The sequence below is a fragment of the Nilaparvata lugens genome, chromosome 4 (assembly GCF_014356525.2).
Source record: "Nilaparvata lugens isolate BPH chromosome 4, ASM1435652v1, whole genome shotgun sequence".
Taxonomy (NCBI): Eukaryota; Metazoa; Arthropoda; class Insecta; order Hemiptera; family Delphacidae; genus Nilaparvata; species Nilaparvata lugens.
In genome coordinates, this window is record NC_052507.1 from 62,334,566 (window position 1) to 62,355,927 (window position 21,362).

At 36.4% G+C, this 21,362-nt stretch overlaps 1 protein-coding gene across 2 annotated transcripts in view; it reads left to right on the forward strand.

The window, feature by feature from the left end:
- Positions 1-20,169, forward strand: part of LOC111045190 (kinesin-like protein Klp98A) — a 68,884-nt gene extending 48,715 nt beyond the window's left edge. The window contains exons 8-14 of one of the 2 annotated variants that reach the window (XR_005571092.1): positions 665-840; positions 3,611-5,259; positions 7,855-7,900; positions 11,769-11,847; positions 13,280-13,485; positions 16,982-17,279; positions 17,389-20,169. Coding sequence is in view for 1 of the 2 variants with exons in the window: in XM_022330521.2 (XP_022186213.2) it covers positions 665-840; positions 3,611-5,259; positions 7,855-7,900; positions 11,769-11,847; positions 13,280-13,485; positions 16,982-17,215 (2,390 nt within the window). In the remaining variant the exon portion in view is untranslated. Of the gene's footprint in view, positions 1-664; positions 841-3,610; positions 5,260-7,854; positions 7,901-11,768; positions 11,848-13,279; positions 13,486-16,981 lie in introns of both variants that reach the window. The other variant, XM_022330521.2, reaches the window with a different exon arrangement.
- Positions 20,170-21,362: the final 1,193 nt, after the last annotated feature.

A 21,362-nucleotide genomic window follows, 5' to 3' on the forward strand; every position in this document is an offset into this window, starting at 1 on the left:
CATGTAGACGTGAGCCATCCCCGTCTACTTGTCTCCTTTCTAAGGAGGTGACAACTAGTCGAGGGGACACCCTGACGCGAGGGTGCGAGGTGTCAAGTTGTCGTTTACGGTCATGACTAGTTGGCACCTTTGGTCCAGTAGGTGTCAAGTAGTTGGGGGGACAACTAGACGGCAATGGCATATTTTTACGAGGGTACAAGTAGTCGCCTATGGCCAAAATGACCAGGTGTCAAGTAGTCGGGGTCACAACTGGACGGCTACCCCAATGTTGAAGCTTTAATGTTAGTGGCGTTTTATGGGAACAAGCAGTAATCAGTAGTCACGTTATATGGAACAATCTACCACTGGAACTGGATGAATTGTCCACATACCGTGTTCCCAGAACGTACCCTTTAATTAGAGTTGTTATTTTACTGTGTATAATTAATATCACTCTAATTGATAAGGCTCATTTTCAGCTTCTAAATTGGACTGTTGTTTTTGATCCGTTTTAGGCTTGAGCCTATGGTACTTTTTTAAATTTTGTTTAAATCTGAATGATTAAATAAATAAACTTACTCGCCTACACGACAGCACAGGAAACTCCCGAACATATTACAATTTTGGCTAATTTGTAGTGTCCCTGATTCTATCATTGATTAGATGCAATCGTTTTTTATTACAGCTGTATCACCTGCAGACTGCAACTACAGTGAGACACTGAGTACACTGCGTTATGCTAATCGAGCCAAGAACATAATCAACAAGCCCACAATAAATGAAGACGAGAATGTGAAGTTGATCAGAGAATTGAGAGAGGAGATAACCAAATTGAAATCGATGATGACTGAGAGCGAAGGCGTGAGTATCCAATGCAAACTTATTTATCTCTTTTCTGTATAGGGCTACTTGTAATATAAATATAAAAATTATAAAAATCTCAGTACCCTTTTTTTGAAATATTTTATAAAACAATAAATATTTAAAAAAAAGGTTACTGAGATTTTTATTTTCTTTATATCCAATACAAACTATAGTCCGTGCAAACCTTAGTTTGCATTCATGGCTTCATGGTCAATGTCAATTTTTACAAGGATAGGAGCGCACTGTTGCGGTATTTTGGAAAGACGTCTATGCTTCTTATATTTGAACTAGCCGTCAGGCTCGCTTCGCTCGCCATATCCGTCTAGCCAGGGGGCTCCGCCCCCTGGACCCCCGACTGGATCGTCCAAGAATAGGAACAGCAGGCGAGCGAAGCGAGCATTTTTATCATATGCTAGGACGATCGAGTCGGGGATCCAGACTAAACGTCTGGCTTAACGGATATAGCGAGCAAAGCGAGCCTGACGGCTAGTAATATAATATTCCCAGGAATAGCTCCGATTGAAGTAGCGCCCAATCAGTTTTTCCGCGATAAATGCATTTCAATCTTCAACTTGGTGCCAACCTAACAAAGTCAACTCAACTCAATGCCAACCTGACAAAATTATTAATTTAGTTACCAGTTAACAACTGTTTCGAAGAGGTACTCTCTCTAGATTATAGTTCTATATTAACATATGGTATGGCCTTTTTTCAATTGTAATTAAGAGGATAAGAAGAATATACATGCTAAAAGACGAACTTTAAACCCTTAAAAACCACCCTTAGAGTTGAAATATTGCCAAAAGATTTCTTAGTGCGCCTCTAAAGGGCCAACTGAACATACCTACCAAATTTGAACGTTTTTGGTCCGGTAGATTTTTAGTTCTGCGAGTGAGTGAGTCAGTCAGTCAGTCAGTGAGTGAGTGCCATTTCGCTTCTATATATATAGATCTATTGTCCGTGCAAACTTCAGTTCTCATTCTGGACTTTATGGCCAAGAATGATCTCTCATGAGAATAGGACCGCACTGTTGCCGTATTTCTGTCGATTCTATTAAAATTACCTTCGCTCTTTCTGTCAGACAGTAAGCTTACTGGCTTCTGTGAAATCTGGCAGCACTGTACTCCATAAGTGCTATGCTTCAAACTACGACTATACTGTGTAATAACTTTATTTCAATGGAGTCCAATTTATTATTGAATTTTCACTACTTGTTAGTGATATATTGAACATAACTTGTTGGATAGATTGGTTGTATTACTATAATCATGCTCTATAGTGAGGTGGTCCATGTTATAATGGCGGTGTGGGAAGATTGAGGAAAGCGTTGCCAATTTTTACATTCCTTGCCCTATTACCATAGGTAAGGTAAGTAGTATTGCTTTCCGAAAAAAATTAGGGTACCCCAATTTCTATACGTTTCAAGGTCCCCTGAGTCCAAAAAAGTGGTTTTTGGTTATTGGTCTGTATGTGTGTGTGTGCGTGTGTGTGTGTTTTGTGTATTGGTCTGTATGAGTGTATGTGCGTCTGTGTACACGATATCTCATCTCCCAATTAAAGGAATGACTTGAAATTTGGAACTTAAGGTCCTTACACTATAAGGATCCGTCACGAACAATTTCGATCAAATGCAATTCAAGATGGCGGCTAAAATGGCGAAAATGTTGTCAAAAACAGGATTTTTCGCGATTTTCTCGAAAACGGCTCCAACGATTCCGATTAAATTTATACGAAAAATAGTCATTGGTAAGCTCTATCAACTGCTACAAGTCCCATGTCTGTAAAAGTTTCAGGAGCTCCACCCCATCTTTGCAAAGTTTTATTTTAGATTCCCAATCATCAGGCTTCAGATACAATTTGAACAAAAAAGTTCAAGTGGAAAAGATTGAGCATGAAAATCTCTACAATTAATGTTCAGTAACATTTCCACCTAAAATTGAAAATAAGCTTGAAATTCGAGAAAATGTGATTATTAAATTGCAAACTGTTGGCAACTGTTGATTCTATTAAATCATTCACTATGAAGAGATATCAGACCTCGTGTGTCTCCAGCGTTATTGTTCTGTCACCAGCTGACTCAGATCTTTGTTTATAAGTAGACTTGAGATGCGCGTGAACACTAGCATCAGGTGATCAATTCTCATAACGGCAAGGCAAGTTGTGTTTTTGCCTTGCTACAACCTACCTTTTATAAAGGATAATACTGATCTGACCGCTATATCTTATGTAACTGTTCAATCTTGTTTAAAATAATCTATTAAATTTTATTCGTCAACAAAATATTTTTTTCAATGACTGAATAATACCTAAATTTTCATAATTCACATTAAATATTTTGTTCGCTAATTATATTTTTACATTTTTGAAAAAAGATCTGGCAGTGTTGCTAGAAAAGGATAGGGCTATCAGCTTTGTCGGATGTTAGACATGGATAGCAACACCAATGTTAATCAAATACTGCCATTATAACGTGGACCTCACTATAGTAATTCTATGCAATTTATAATTGATCAATCTATTCATAAACGCATTAATTATATTGGGAAAGAGCAATTGGCTTAGCATAAAACTGCCTCCCCCCAATTCTATAAACAGTAATTCCCAAAATATAGGTTGTATTCCACTCACAAGAATTTGAGTCCAATTTTCTGTATAATTAACATGGTTGATTTATCGTGTGTCTGCAGGCGGGTTATATTTCACTCACTAGAAATTGAATCTAATTTCCTGTATGATTAATATAATTGATGTATCGTTTTGTTTACAGGCAACAGAAGTGCAACCGAAAGTCCTGGCCGTTCTCCAAGAGAAAGAGGCTCAAGAAAAGGTGCTCCGCGAGGAATGGAACGAAAAATGGCGGGAAACACAGAAAATCCTACAGGAACAGAAAGCCCTAGGACTACGCAAGGCTGGTGCTGGAGCGGGGATTGTTCTAGACTCGGATATGCCTCACTTAATTGGTATAGATGACGATCTACTTAGCACTGGGGTGACTTTGTATCACTTGAATGATGGGGAGACGTTAGTTGGCAGCAGTGACGCCGATGGAGATCGACAGGATATAATTCTGAATGGAGTTGATGTAGAGAAACATCACTGCAGTATCACGCTGAAAAACGGGGTGGCAACCCTGGTGCCTCATCACGAAGCCCTATGTTGGGTGAATGGGTCACAGGTGAACAAACCTACCCGTCTCTCACAAGGTTGCAATATTCTCCTGGGACGCACCAACCTGTTCCGTTATAACGATCCCGTTGAAGTCGAGAAGCTCAAGAAAGAAGGTAACAGTCACTCAGTGCTCAACCTGTCCCGGTTATCTCTAATGAGCTGTTCCACACCTGACCTGTGTCGTGATGTTGAAAACAACAATGGAAGTTTCAGAAGACCGGGGTCGGTGGTGTCGGAATCTGGGAGATCTAGAGAGGATATCCTAGAGTCCAGAGAGGATATCCTGAACGAGAGTTCGATAATTAGGGAGGATGATGTCCATCTATCCCTCCGGGAGAGGGAACAAGTACTGAAGAAGTCCATCGACCAGTTTAACTCAGATCAAGAGTCGAAACTGTCGTTCCTAGCCAGTGAACATAAACGGATAGTCGAGTTGCAGGCGAATCTAGACCGTAAAAAAGAGGAACTAACGTTGTTAGAAATGAAACAAACCCAGTTTCGACGAGACTCCCTGAATGGGACCACAGAGATCGATGTCAATGTTCTAAATAATTTCAAGGATTCAATCAACAATATGGAGCAGGAACTGAAGCTACAGAATGAGACGTTGAGTGTTATCGTTAGGAACGCTAATGAAAACGAGAAGAATTTCAAGAGACAAAACTTAAATCTGAGTTTAGTATCGGGTAATGATCATCAACCGTTAGCAACCAGTTCCCCCAATATCACAGTGAACAGCAACAGAATAATCGAGGATTTGGAAAGTCCGTTATCGGATTCCCCCAGGAACTTCAACCTCCAAATGCAACAACGAACCATGTTTAGGAAGATGTCTGTAGATGTAGATCTCGACACAGACGCCCTCTACCAGATGAAATTCCTGACTCAGCAGATCTCCAACCAGAGACGTTTAATCATGAAGTGTTTAGAAAGCGAGATAAACTCGGACGAATTGAATAAGCATATTTCAGTTCTGCAAGAGCTGAAGAGGGAGTATGTGCGATTGGAGCAACAGACTGATGATTGCAGCAGTAAGGAGAATTTCAAGATGGACGCCAACGGTGCCACTCAGAGCAGCGGCACAATGTCGCACGACCATCTGTCGCACGACTCTGACGATCTGTCAACGTCGGCCGACGACACGATATCTGAGTCGTTGATGGGCAGTCGTGTGTTCAAGAGTCGTGACTGTTTGAACTGTTCGGTGCTCAGTCGGTCGTCGCGAGATATCCGGTACAGAATATTACAGTGAGTAGATAGTTTTATAATTAATTTATTCGTCGTAGAAATACAAACTGAATATAACCGTAGAGAAAAGACAGCATAAGAATATATCCCGTGGTGTAGGTAGTTTTTGTTCCACAAGCCCATTATTTAACTCAAGCCGACTACTGTCTATTACTAGTAGTTCTATGAACAGTAGACCTCACGCAGTATTCTCATCCACAAGTACCTGATGTCAACTGTTTTAAATGTTAACAAACTCAGTTCACGTTTGAATTTGTATTCCATAATTATGATATAATTCATCCAGTTCCGTGATGATCTTTCTATCTGATGAAAATTATTTTTTTAGAATCGAAAATATTATAATTTCTCCAGCATTAATTAGTTCATTTGTTTTACTTTTATTCACCTATTAAATTAGTTTTTTGGAATGTGAGAATATTGATACTGATGGGCACGCATAATAATACCATGACTGCAAAACAAAATTTTGAAACCTTAAACCCAAATTTATTTAAAAAATGTTAACAACTCAATCCTTATAGATTATATTAGATTGAACATAACTTATCATACACTTGATGAACATGTGTTTGTCAACTTCCGTTCAATCTAATAGAATCTATAAGGATTAAGTTATAACCATTTTGTTAATAACTTTGGTGTAAACCCAGCTTAAAGATGCATATCTCTTTAATGTCTTTGATTGAAACTAAAGACCTTATACAAATACAGTAATAGACTGGCTTCTCCACACATCTGTGTAATCACATGTCAGCTGATTTATGATGAATAATTCTATAGTCTGATTTTTACTCCAATATTGGCGTATGAAGGAGGCTCCTTTTTCCTTATATATTTATCCTTGAAATGCAAAATTTCCAAAAAAACTTGTATATACGTCGACGCGCAATCTAAATAGAAACATACCTGTGAAATTTCATGAAAATCTATTACCGCGTTTCGCCGTAAATGTACAACATATAAACATTTAAACATTAAGAGAAATGCCAAACCGTCGACTTGAATCTTAGACCTCACTTCGTTAGGTCAATTACTGTTTTTTTCAGAATATACAAATAGGCCTCCTGTTGATTTGATATTTGGCAAATCGGCTGTGTACAGATTGAAAAGAAGGTGGGATAAGATATATCCCTGTGGCAACCCATTGTTCAATACTTTTCTCCTGCTCAGTCTATGTATCATCCATGAGAACCCTGAAATTCCTGTTCTTCAGCATTTTATTGATCAATTGAATGATCTTGGCAAGATCTGTAGGAGTTTAAATATGAGGCCCTCTCTCCACACTGTGTCGTATGCAGCACGCAGGTCCACAAAGGCAGCATACGTCTTCAAGCCTTTCTGAAAGCCCGCTTCAATAATGTGTTGTCAATACAAGAACCTGGTCTGCGCAGCTCCGGTTCGGCCGAAATCCTGCTTGTTGAATTGGAACATGTTTCAATATTTTTGGGCTGATTCTACCGGGCAATCAAAAAGTCTCTCCGCAGTACCTGCGTTCTGTTTTAGCTGAAGATTGTGTTCTGTTTAGAAACCCTTTCGACAAGTTACTCCCACTTTTTTCCCCTCTACTGTAATGAATGTACACGTAAGTTTAATAGATTAACACCTTGCTATTGTTATAAATACTTGTTTTTGAGTTATGGAGTGTTTTTTTTACTATATAGTTCACTGCGGAGGGACTTCTTGATCACCCTGTATTATAGATGAGCCTTTCAAGCAATTTATAGCTGACACTGAGCAGAGCAATTGAGCGATAGCTCTTAACATCATTGCAAGGCTTGACAGGTTTCATGATTGTCACAATTTTTGACTCCTTGAATTCTGCTTGGAGATAGCCACTCTGTAAAATTGTCAGATTTTATGATTGCCACAATTTTTGACTCCTTGAATTCTGCTGGGAGATAGCCACTCTGTAAAATTGTCAGATTTTATGATTGCCACAATTTTTGACTCCTTGAATTCTGCTGGGAGATAGCCACTCTGTAAAATAGTCAGATTTTATGATTGCCACAATTTTTGACTCCTTGAATTCGCTGGAAAATAGCCACTCTTTAAAATCCTTGTATAGAACCGAGAGAACCACAGTCTGACACGCTTTCCTGTATGCAGCAGAAACTCTGGATGGATTCCATCAAACCCCGGTGCCTTATGCTTTTGCCATACGCTAATAATAATAATTATTACTGTTTTGGGCGGATGATAGTGTGAGAAGGGCACAGTATGAGAGACTACCAGCATAACATAGCTTCACCAAAAACAACTACCAGGACTATCAGCTTGAATTAACAGTGAAAATTGGAACATGAAAGCCCTATACTATGGGATATCCTCTTTTCCTATTTATGTTCTCTATGATATAGCTAAACAAGTAAGATACTGACGAAATTGAGTTTATTGAACTCTATACAACCTTGATTGTCAACCAATCTCGACAATTCCTTATGCTTTTTCCAAAACCTGATTTTACGTCATTATTACTTCCATATACATGTTGCAAGTATCATTGATACAAGTTTCTAGTATACATAATATTGTAAATTTATGTGATCTGATTGTGCAGTTTTTTATTTATTTCGTCTTATATTTTCTTTTCAGGGACAGATTACAAATGTCATTAGCGCCTCCATCTTTTAGTGCTTCTGTAAGTATTTTCATAATAAATCAGTTAATATTACAAATTATTCTTCTGACTTTCTTAGACGGGCTACACACTGGCGTCTCAAGACGCGTGTCGTGTCTTATCAAATTTCATGAGACATGCATGTCTTTTGTATGTCTCTGTCGCTTGTCGCATGTCTTGTGATTTTCGGTTGTTACAAAGCTGTATTACAGACTGAGCATGAGCAGTGACAGAGCGCTCAGTAGACAGTGGCTAGAGCGCATGCGCGGAGTGATATCTCGTGCGACACCTGTCCGATACACAGGCGATGCCTCGAACATCTGTCGCAAGCAGTGAGTAAGCTCTGATTTTACAACACAGGTTGGTTTCATATGCGACATGCCTCAGACATGAGATTTGTTGTAGACATCATGTCTAAGACACCAGTGTGTAGCCCGCCTTAGACTAGGTGCACACCAGTTAGTCAAGACAAGACAAGACACGTTTAGTCACAATACTTCACATTGTTGCTTATGACGCAACTCACACTGATTAGTCATTACAATTATACATGTCTTCATAAGCAACTATGTGAAGTATTGTGACTAAACGTGTCTTGTCTTGACTAACCGGTGTGCATATAGCCTTAGATCGATCCCATACATGATAAACTAGTATAATTGAGCGCTTTATGTTAATTATTAACAATACTAGTGTGGGTTATGATTTATTGTGATGAAATATTTTAGACCTCAACCAGTGGAATTTGATGGGACAGAAAAATCCAGTTCTTAAGAAATTCAAATAATCTTGATTCAATTCATTAACTTGCTACGTTCAAAAAAATCGAACTTATCTATTAATTGGAGTTATTTTATAATATAAACTGTAGTATTATTTTACTCTTCAACATATTTGTTTTTCAAAAATGTGCCACTGTACTGAATAAAGCTGGACACCAACCACCTAAGTGATGTCCACGTTATAGAATAGAATAAGTTTTATTGTAACCGCTTCTGAGGTCTTCAGAAGCATTACCTCCGTCACAATATACAGCAAATGTCACACATACAATACAATAATTGGAAACATACTATTCTAAAAGAACTACAATATCATGACATATTAATATCATGTCCAAACAAAGAAAGATATTAAATATATATATATATATATATATATAATATATATATATATATATATATATATATATATATATATATATATATATATATATATATATTCAAATATAAGATATTCTGGTCTTGAAATATAATGCAGTCACACAAATAAAAACGAACAAACAAAAATGAAAAGTAGCAGTAGTTGATACAGTATTTACTTAATGTAGGTACCTCAACATAATATTAATAATTTTACAAAGTCCTAGCCAGTTCATAGAACTCCTGGAAAGTGTAAATGGGGTTACTGATTAGGAATATCTTCAGCCTCCGCTTGAAAACTAGATTTTGCAAACCTCTAAATTGTTCAGAGAGCATATTAAAAAGCTTCACACCAATGAATAGAAATGTTTTTTGCGTGCTAGAATACTCGCACGTTAGAATACTCGCATATTGGAAGTGGAGAAGGATAGGGGAACGCGTTGCCGATCTTCTTTCTTGTCAATGCCTTCTATAGACGGTTGCTGATACAGGTTTATTAATGTAATATTGACTGTTCATTCTCGTTTAAAATAAACAATTATATTTCATTAAGCAAGAAATTATATTTTTCAATGAATTTTCATAGTTAAGATGAAATATTTTGTTGATTAATTATTAATTCTACATTGTTAAAAGACGATCTGGCAACAGAGCAAAGCGAGAAAGAGATACCGCTATCCGCTTTGTTGAATAATAGACAAGGATAGCAACACCATTGCTAATCGAACACTGCCATTATAACGTGGACCTCACTATAGTATTAATTTATTCTGCTAAATGATATCTTAAGCTGGATTCGCACACGACAGTGACGGTGAAATATAATTCCCATAAGTTGTAATGGGATTATTCATACTCACTCGGCCTGGCTGAGTGTGAATAGTGGGTCGATGTCAAACGAGGCAAACGACAGAAGAGTCCTGCGACAGTCGAGACCAGCGACGGTAGAGACCGGCGACATTCGAGGTCAGCGACGGTAGAGGACTCCTGAAAAAGTGGCCTCAAATGTCGCCTACATTAGGCGACAGTTGAAGCCACTCTAATTTTTGTACAGCTCCGACAGTCGAGACCTGCGACGGCAGAGGACTCCTGAAAAAGAGGACTCCTCCAATTGAGTTTCGTCAACAAAGGTGGTCAAGTCATATACATTCCAGTACTTGGATGATGGTCCCTAAACATATTTTTAAGTAATGGGAATCCATTACTACTGCATTATGCCTCCTTCATTGACAAATCTAAATATTTATCTATCTTCTATCCATCTATAAGACGAGATGGTGTCTGTCTTTCTGTCTGTATGTGAGCTCATCACGCTTGAAATACTTGACTGATTAAGCTGTAATTCTTCACAAAAATGATCGTTCTGAAAATCCTTCAAGGATAAGCACTATCTACCTTCAAAGTTCATATGCTTTTTTTATAAAGGAAGTTTCCATTATTTAGTTTTCAAAAATCAGAAGTTATAATCATTATAAAATGTATTTTGTCTGGAATCGCAGTAGGATGTGTCCTCAACTGTCGCCTGCTGCAAGCGAGTCTCTAATTTTTGTACAGGCCCGACAGTCGAGACCAGCGACATTCGAGGCCAGCGACGGCAGAGGACTCCTGAAAAAGAGGCCTCAAATGTCGCCTGCGTTAGGCGACAGTTGAGGTCACTCTAGTTTTTGTACAGCCCCGACAGTCGAGACCTACGACGGGAGAGGACTCCTGAAAAAGTGGTCTCAAATGTCGCCTGCGTTAGGCGACAGTTGAGGCCACTCTAATTTTCGTACACTCCCGACAGTCGAGGCCTACGACCGTAGAGGACTGTAAAAGAGTCCTCTACGGTCGTAGGTCTCGAATGTCGTCGGTCTCGACTGTCGCGCCCCCGGAATATTGTCCAGTTTGAACTAGTAGGAATTAATAATTTGATTCTATAGGAAGAGATGTTGTGCTATCTCTTCATAATTGAAATAATAGTTTCAACAAATAAGGTGGTATTGACAACATCAACGTTTTATTCTTTCAATCATGAGATTTATATTTTCACTGTCACTGTTTGATTCAAACAATAACATCGGGGCACCGAGCTTCGCTCGTTATTTTCATTTATTGATAAACAGAACACAATTCTCTAAAATGATCGTGTTTATATTTCACAGCTGGCTAAACGTCATCTTATGAATTTCGGGGATGCGATATTTCGATTTTTCACATACTCACTTTTTTACTATCCACAGCTGTTTCAGCCAAGGATGAATTATCCTTTTAATGTCGTTCAGCGAGTTTTCCCAAGGATGAGACCTAGAGCAATCGAATCTTTATATCATAAACCTACTATGTTCCAAAGTTCGTGAAAATCGTTAGAGCCGTTTTCGAGATCCGTTGAACATAAATAACCAGATATAAAAATAGCCAGATATAAAATAACAAGATATAGAAATAACCAGATATATAAATACAGAAATTGCTCGCTTAATATAATAGTATTGATTCATACAATGAGTAAATTATAAATTGATAGAAAGGGGAAAAATAAGGTAACGTTGTGCTATTCCTCTCCCAAATTTAGATAAGGTTACACATAGTCCGAAACAGGTCAAGTCTTGTATTTGTTCACTTCACAAAATTTTCAGTCCTTAATTATTTTTACAAAGTGGATTTTGAAATTTAGATGCTGTTGTTTAGAATTCCAGCTTTACTATTGATTGTGTTATGGAACCATGTTATAGTGTAGCGCAACTTGATGTCTTCCATCTCTGTTTCAGATACAAGATGTTAATCAACTAACTTCTAGTAATAATTATTCTCTAACGAGATCCATGCCTTCACTTAATAGAATCTCAGGTGAGTAACTGTATGTTTGAATTAATTAGCCTCCCTATAGGCTAGGCCTCTTTCAAAGAGACTATATTGTTAAATTGTTTATCCAGCCAACTATGTAATATTTTGAAAAGGTACCTCAGATAACAATAATCAAAATGAAACTCTTAAAATATGCAACAAATCAATTGAATTTCTGTAGTGAAAATTTCGTTAAATAATATAATCGTTCAACATAGTTATAGTGGAGTCTTAAACTACTAATACCAATGTTTATTCTCCGCCGTTAGAGCTACTTTTGGCTAACTTGTTTAAGAGTTAACTGCCCAATCTTGGCAAGTTAGGCTAGGGCCACACGAGCGCACATAGTGCGTCCGTTGCAACTTACTTTTTGACGTCCGTTGTAGAAATACATAGAAGTGAATTGGTGACAACACAAGCGGTACTTGCGTACCAAGTAACGGGAGTCGTAACGGACGGTGATTTTTGAACTGAGCAGAAATGCTACAACGCACGTCAAAACATGCAAAAGTTATTGCTTAGTCTGGTTCAATTGCGTAAAGCCAACTGACGTTGACGCACCACACTCAACGCTCGTGTGGTGTCATTGGCGACGGCCGTAAAAAGTAAGTTGCAACGGACGCACTATGTGCGCTCAAATTTCTTAATCTTTCGTTAAAATCATCAGTTAGTGTTAAGGCTGTCCAAAGGCTAAAAATAAACTTTCTACTCGTGATATTTTTCAAAGTTTTTCGATTTGTATATCATCAAGCTATCAAAATAAAAACATTTTCTCAGGCAAACATTTTTTTTCTGATCATTACTTTTTGAGATATGAGCGACTAAAATTTAAATTTTTGGGACAGAACATTTCAAATTCGGTAAAAGATAAATCCATGCGATTTAGAGGATAGATTCTTCATGTTATTGTTGATCTAGTAAAACAAAAATTTTCTGAAAATATCAATTTTTGAGAAAGTTAATCAATTTACTAAGAATAACTTTTAGTTGAGCTATTTTTTGGTAAATTGAATAACTTTCTCAAAAATTGATATTTTCAGAAAATTTTTGTTTTACTAGATCAACAATACCATGAAGAATCTATCCTCTAAATCTCATGGATTTATCTCTTACCGAATTTGAAATGTTCTGTCCCAAAAATTTAAGCTTCAGGCGCTCATATCTCAAAAAGTAATGATCAGAAAAAATGTTTTCCTGAGAAAACGTTTTCATTTTGATAGCTTGATGATATACAAATCGAAAAACTTTGAAAAATATCACGAGTAGAAAGCTTATTTTTAGCCTTTGCACAGCCTTAACTGAAGATTACTAAACGAAACGTTAACATGAATATGGTGAAACCCACCCTTATCATATGTTTAGTTTTCAATCGATTTATGGTTTGTGTTTGTTAACAAACAATTCTATTCCATTCTTCAATTCTATTCTATTCTAGTGTGGGAAAGGAGGCTGAATGACTCAGACTGGGACCAAAGACTGATAGTATCAGTGCCGAATTACCTGATTAGAGGCGCTGGCAGAAATACGCACTACGTTTACGAGGTGCTTGTCTGCGTCGAAGGTGAAACCTACTCGATACTGCGCAGGTACCGGCGATTCAGAGAGCTGCATCTCACTATGAAGCACAAGTATGGAGACCAGGTAAGTGCTATGCTAAATTATTAATAGTTAAATATTTTTTGAAATAAGGATAAAAGTGAGGTCTAAGATTTAAGTTGACGGTTTTACATTTCTCTTTATGTTTATATTTATGTTCCGCATTTAATGCTGTAACAGAATGGTGTAGTGCGATAAGAGATAAGGGAATGGTTGTCAACATTGAGAAGAGTAAAGTGATGATAGTATCAAAGAATCAGGAGAATGTGGAGTTGGATATAACATGGGATGGTGAAATATTGGAAAGGGTGAACAACTATGAATATCTTGGAACATTAATCTCTGCAGATGGAAAAATTGATGAAGAGATAAACAACAGAGTAAGGAAAGCCAACCAAGTGTATTACCAGCTTAGCAGAACCATCCTGGGTGAACGAGAAATAAGCCAGGGAACTAAAATAAGGATATACGAGACAATATTCAAGCCAGTTCTACTCTATGGAACAGAATGCCTCACAATGATAGAGAAGCACAAGAGTAGAATTACCTCCTCAGAAATGAGATACCTAAGGAGGGTGGTTGGAAAACCCAGAACAGACAAAGTGAGAAATAGTGTGATCAGGGAAACATTAAAACAGGAGGAACTGATTACCACTGTTCAGCGAAAAACCCTTGGATGGTATGGCCATGTAGCTCGGATGAGTGATGAACGAAAGGCAAGGCTGGTTATGGAGGCAAGACCGGAAGGGAAACGAGGCAGGGGACGACCACCACTGCAATGCAATCAGTATGTAGAGAGTATAGCTGCTGCAAGAGGAAAGGCAATGAATGACGTAAAGAGAATGGCACAGGATCGTATAAAGTTTAGAGAATCGTTGAAGGCACACGACGCTTAACGTCAAAAGGGTATGAAAAAGAAGAAGATTTACGGTAAAGCGCGGCAATGGATGTTCATGAAATTTGACAAATATGTTCCTTTTTAAATTTCGCGTCGACGTACATGTAAGGTTTTTTTAAATTTCGCATTTTAAGGATAATACAAAAGGAAAAGGAGTCTCCTTCGAAAGCCAATATTACCGTGAAATTCAGACTATAGAATTATTCATCATAAATCAGCTGTCGAGTGAATTGATCAATTGTCCTTCGAAAAAATCATCAGCTGTTGTGTGGACTATTAATTGCAAGCAATGACGCATGCAATTAACTAGTAGTTCTGTGAACAGTAGACCTCGCGCAGTTATAAACCACAGCCTCCTTTAATACTGCCCATCAGAGTAAATCCTGTCCTGTCCTGTAGAGTCGGCGAGATATCAGTGTATAAACGGCTATTTGGGTATTGTATCGACAATGCTAATAATTTGATGTAAACAGCTTTATGCTACTGCCATCAAAATCTTACCGAGTTGAAAGCAGAGAAAAGTCGGGAGAAAATACTATGATGCTACTTCAAGTTATCATTTGCATGCCTCACTGCATGCAATTAATAGTCCACACAACAACTGTTTTTTCACTAAGTTACATTGAAATATTGAATTGCATGCGTCATTTCATGCAATTTATAATCTACTCGACAGCTGATTTATGTTGGATAATAATTCTATAGACTGATTTTTACTCTAATATTGGCGTATGAAGGAGGCTCCTTTTCCTTTTATTTCATCCTTGAAATGCAAAATTTCAAAAAACTTTATGTATACGTCGACGCGAAATTCAAAAAGGAACATATCTGTCAAATTCATATCTGTCGCTGTAAATGCGGAACATAAATATAAACATAGATATTAACATATAAACTTAAAGCAAATCCGTCTACTTGAATCTTAGACCTCACTTCGCTCGGTCAATGAATAGTTAAATATTTTTTGGAATAAAGATAATTTCATAGATAAAAGATAGCGTAAGTAGATATTCAATGTTATAGATCGTTAATAAAATTTGTTGAATGAGAATTGTTATTTTGTAGAATTTTTACATATGAAACTACAGTCCTGTATTAATGCCTAATAAATGTGGATGTGACAAAATAAAACTGTATTTTTTTAAATTATAGGTCATTCATGTTCCAAAATTCAAACCAGTTTTTTTGTTAACTCAAGTCGATTTTTGTTGACTTCTGTCTAATATTACTGTTTTAACGGGTGAGCATATAAGGTGCGTACAGATTTCCGCGATTTCCGAGCATATAAAGGTCCGTACAGATTTCAAAACATGAGCAATTCACTTTTAATCAGCTGATTATATCTGTATTTTTACAGAAACGGTAAGATACAGATATATAAAGCTTGGCATCAGCTGATTAGAAGTGAATTGCTCATGTTCGCGGCGCGGAAATCTGTACGCACCTTTATATATCACTTAATAACATGAGTAATTCACTTCTAATCAGCTGATGTCAAGCTTTTTATATCTGTATCTTACCGTTTCTGTAAAAATGCAGTTATAATCAGCTGATTAAAAGTGAATTGCTCATGTTCGCGGCGCGGAAATCTGTACGCACCTTAAGAACGGCACAGTGTGAGAGACTACCAGCGTCACATAGCTTCACGAAAGATAACTAGGACTATCTAGGTTGCTACTACTAGGACTACATAGCTTCAAGGATAATACTATAGTTATATTATTGTACTATAGTGAGATCCACGTTATAATGACAGTGGATTGAGATGGGAGAACAGCGTTGCCGATTCTCTGCCTTGATTAATTATCTTTCTACATTGTCAAAAACAGATTTGGCATCGTTGTGGAGCAAGAAAAGGATAGTACCACCTACTTTGTCGAATAATAGACAAGGATAGCAACACCAAAGTTGATCAAACACTGTCATTATAACGTGGACCTCACTATAGGACTATCAGTTTGAATTAAGGCTATTCGGTACACCTTTTTATTATTATTTATATTTAAATTGGATAATCTTTTTCAATATAATTGTTAAGATCATTATAAGAGTGAGAAAAAGTGGCAACTGGCATTTTCAAGTGATATAATAAGCGAGTTATGGGTTGTTCAAGTGCTTAACTCCGTTTTCTTTCCAGATCATAAACGGTTTCGACTATATTATTAGAACATCTCTTAAAAATTCAAAAAATGTATCTTTACAAACTAAAACATTTTATTCCCCATAATGTTCATAACCATAGCATAGATATCCCATGGTATAGGGCGTTTATTTCGCATCGTTTACTGTCAACTCAAGCCGATTACTGTCGATTATTGTCGATTTTTCCTGTTTTGACACCAGACCTGAGCCAGCCAGGTCACTCGATATTATTATTATTACTGTTTTGTTGGGGTGAGAGTGTAGGAACGGCACAATATGATAAACTACCAGCGTCACACAGATTCATGGGAAAGAACTACGTGGACTATCAGCTTCAGATAACAGTAAAAGTTGCGACATAAACGCCCTATACCATGGGATATATACTTACCCTATTGTTTCTCTATGGTTTAATTATCTATAAATTGCTTTGTAAACCCTAATGGGCCTACTATTTTATAATTTTATTTATTTAATTCCATTATAATTTATTATTTTCAGGTAGCCAAGCTATCGTTTCCGCCGCGGAAACTGTTTCTTTGGCAAATGGACGGAGAGTTGCTGGCAAAAGAGAGGAGACCGCTGCTCGAAATTTACCTGAAAAGACTGTTGGCAACTTGTGCCTCCATCAGCACATGTCCGCTTCACAACAGCTGTTCCAAAACGGCGCTACACCAGTTTTCAACTTTCTTCAAGAAAGGTGTCTTCGAAACTGGGAAATATGGTACTAGTTGAGTTAATTAACCAGTTGAGTTGATCAACTAGTTGAGTTAATAAACTGGTTAAGTTGATCAACTAGTTGATTTAATCAAGTAGTTGATAGAATATGGTTCCAGTTGAGAGTTTTTCTCTCGCTATCCGCAAACGAAGGTATCGAAGGTGTCGAACTAGTTAAATTGATCAACTAGTTGAGTTGTTTAACTAGTTGAGTTGATCAACTTGTTGATTTAATCAAGTAGTTGATGGAATATGGTTCTAGTTGAGTGTTGAAAATGTATTAATTTTCTCTCGCTATCCGCAAACGAAGGTGTCGAATTAACGAAGTTTCCTACTTTTGTTGCCTGAAACTGAGACAACTCAATGATAAACGCATTTTGTTGTGTTTAGTTTTGACTCTTATTTTGCGATAATTATGTGGACTCTGAGATTACTGCTATAATAATTGTACAGCTTTGTAAAATTCTCAGGTTGATAATATTTTAATTTCAATTTTTTTCTGAATTTGATATTACTGATAGAAAATTCAGATTGCTGTTATAATTTTACAGCTTTGTAAGAGTCTCTCGTCAGGATGATGATATTTAAATCTCAATTATATTTAATCTGTGATTAAATTTTTTACTGAGACTACTAATAGGAAATTGCTTTAATATTGTACAGCTCTGTAAAATTCCCAGGATGATAATAATTGAATTCTATCTATGCTATGGTTTCTCTATGATTGAACTCTAATTCACACAATTTTATAAATGGAAAATAAATATTGAGTCAAATAGTCTGGGATCAGAGTTTTTAGGTCTCATGTGATTCAAATGCATGCTCCAGTAAGTGAGTAAATATTTCATAATATCCAAAACATTATATAAGTCTGAAAGACTTAATTATTTTAGAGTTTATGGCCCGCTTGCAAAAAAGCTGGTTGGATTTTAATCGAGATTCATTTCATGAAAACCAATCTATCAGATTTTTTAAAAAGAACGCTTCTCTGATTGGCTTTCGTGAAATTAATCACGGTTAAAATATAACCGGCTTTTCTGCAACCGGGCCTCAGATCTACTTTTCCTGAAAGGAGCATAGTACTGGAACTCTAATAACGTTTTTCAAGTTTCTCAAACTGTTCCTAATAAAAGACTCATTTTACATTTTTCACAAAATTTTCATTCTCAAATTTTTGCTGTTCTTGATCGAAACTGTGAATTCCTTGAATAAGTTTTCAGATTTTTAGAATTGATCATTTTGAAGAATATTTTTTCTTTGAATGATGGGCATTTTATCAGGAAAATTTCATTCAAGAAGAGGTTTAAATCTGTTTTTGATTCATGTACTAAATTTTTTATTATATATTACTTATTTTTATTATATTCTTTCCAGCTAATCTGGCAGCAATAATTTTCTATTTTTATCATGTTTTTTTATTATAATAAATTGATCATTGACATCCTAATGTTATTCATTAAGGTGCGTACAGATTTACGCGCCGCGAACATGAGCAATTCACTTTTAATCAGCTGGTACCAAACTTTTTATATCTATATTATCTTATACCGTTTCTGTTAAAATACAGATATAGTCAGCTGATTAAAAGTGAATTGCTCATGTTCGCGGCGCATATATCTGTACGCACCTTTAGATGATGACGTCAGCACTGTTGATAAATGAATTTTAAAATGTAATTTTCCAAAAGTGAGTGGACTTTGTTCCAAAGACTATTCTGAACTTGTTGAATGAATTAAAATACTGATTATAAGGGAAAATCCGATATTTAATTAAAAACGCAATTCTGAAAAGTTATACTCATTCAAAATTATCTATGTTTTGATGAAGGGTACAGGTTTTACCATAGAGAAAATAGAGCATAATTTATTATGCTATCTTATATGCTATTTATTATACTATCATTTCTTTATTATGCTAAAAGATAGCATAATAAATTATGCTTTATTTTCTCTATGGATGAAACCTCCTTTGGTTCATTTGAGTCAATAAATAATCCATCAAATTAATTTTCCTTCAAATTTTTCATCATGTTCTAGTATTTCATTTCTTTTAGATTAAAAAAATTATAGAATAGAATTCAGCTGATATTCATTGTTGAACACCTTTTGCTCAGATTGATTATCTACTGAAATTTTTATATTTACCTAAAAGTAATTTTAAATTCAATTAGATTTAGATTATATATTACTACCATTGACAATACAAGTTGTTGTTTAAAGCTCCCTATATTAGGGAGTAGGTTTGTAGCTGTTCTTTTTTGAAAAATGTTAAGCATGTTAGTTTATTTTCAAGTTATGTATTTATTACAATTTTATGTGAGATTCGAATTGGAATTAATTTTTATTACTGCAAATTAGTGAAAATCTGTATGCACCTTGAAGGTTATCAGATATGATTACTATAGATTTTCGATTTTGTTTGAAATGGCTTTAAGGGCCCGGGTTCCGTGCACGGGATTTAGTTAAGTTCTAGACTTTAACGCTAGGGTCACATGAGCGCACATAGTGCGTCCGTTGCAACTTACTTTTGCGGCTTTCGCCAATGACACCATACGAGCTTTGAGTGTGGTGCGTCAACATCAGTTTTGGCTTTACGCATGCAACTTTTGCATGTCTCGACGTGCGTTGTAGTATTTCTGCGCAGTTCAAAAATCACCGTCCGTTACGACTTCCGTTACTTGGTACGCACGTACCTCGTGTGTTGTCACCAATTCACTTCTATGTATTTCTACAACGGACGTCAAAAAGTAAGTTGCAACGGACGCACTATGTGCGCTCATGTGGCCCTAGCCTAAACAGCTGGAGGCAGGAAATTGGCTTTACGAAACGGGACGTTGTCTTAGTACACGTTTAAATTATATTTCGAAAAACTAGAAAATTGGACACAAAATAAAGAGAAAATAGTGTGAAGTTCAAGCTATTTTGAATTATTGACCGAGTGAAGTGAGGTCTAAGAGTCAAGTCGACGGTTTGGCATTTCTCTCAATGTTAAAATCTTTGAATGTTTATATATAGCGCATTTACGGCGAAACGCGGTAATAGATTTTCATGAAATTTGACAGGTATGTTCCTTTTTTAATTGCGCGTCGACGTATATACAAGGTTTTTGGAAATTTTGCATTCCAAGGATAATATAAAAGGAAAAAGGAGCCTCCTTCATACGCCAATATTCCAGTAAAAATCATCAGACTATAGAATTATTATTCATCATAAATCAGCTGACAAGGGTGATTACACAGATGTGTGGAGAAGTCAGTCTATTGCTGTATTTCCATAAGGTCTATAGTTTCAATCAGGCACTTGTGGATGAGAATACTGCGTGAGGTCTACTGTTCACAGAACTACTAGTTTATGAATATTTCATTTCGTCAAGGAAAAACGTTTCCTATTATAGAAATGAGAAAATAAAGATTATCATAAAATAAACTATGACTACGTTTCGGAAAACAAATTTTCTGACTCCAGCTGTTCAAAGTCTAGAACTTAGCTGAATCCCGAGCTCGAAAACCGGCTCTAAAAGTTCATCCATGTGGTAAAGATGCTAAAAATATCAAAATTTCTCATTGTAGATGTTTTGTGATCCTGTCAAGAAAAATAACCTGTCATAATTTTTATGAATCGGCGATCTACTCTATAGTTTATCTAGTTTGAATCTATATTTTCTTCCACACACTGTTCACTAGTTCCATATACATTTTCTAGCTTTCTACATTCTGGTCAGAACTTGAGTCTTTTTCCTAAAAATGGATAATTTTAACCTTCCGGTAGTCGCGCCCTACTCAATCACACGAGCAGTCGCGTGTTGTAATTTTTACAACATCCGATTTTTTATATGTTATGTACTCTGTTTACTGTCAAAAAATATTAGTTAATTGTATAATTAATATTTCCATCTCATTGAATTATTTTACGCCTATGAACATTTGCATGATTACCTTTTCGTAGCCCAATAAGGTACATCAAGCAAAGCCATCTGTGTTATTGGTTCGTTTACAGTCCCCGTATAAAGTCTTTCCCTATCTTATGCACTGTCGCGACTAAATGGCACCTAAAGACTGAACCATTGCTCGGTTGATACTGCAACTCATTGGAGTGATGGGGTGAAAGTTTTGGAATGCATAGGTGACTCATTCACTGACACCACCCCATTCAATAGTTTTGTGCAG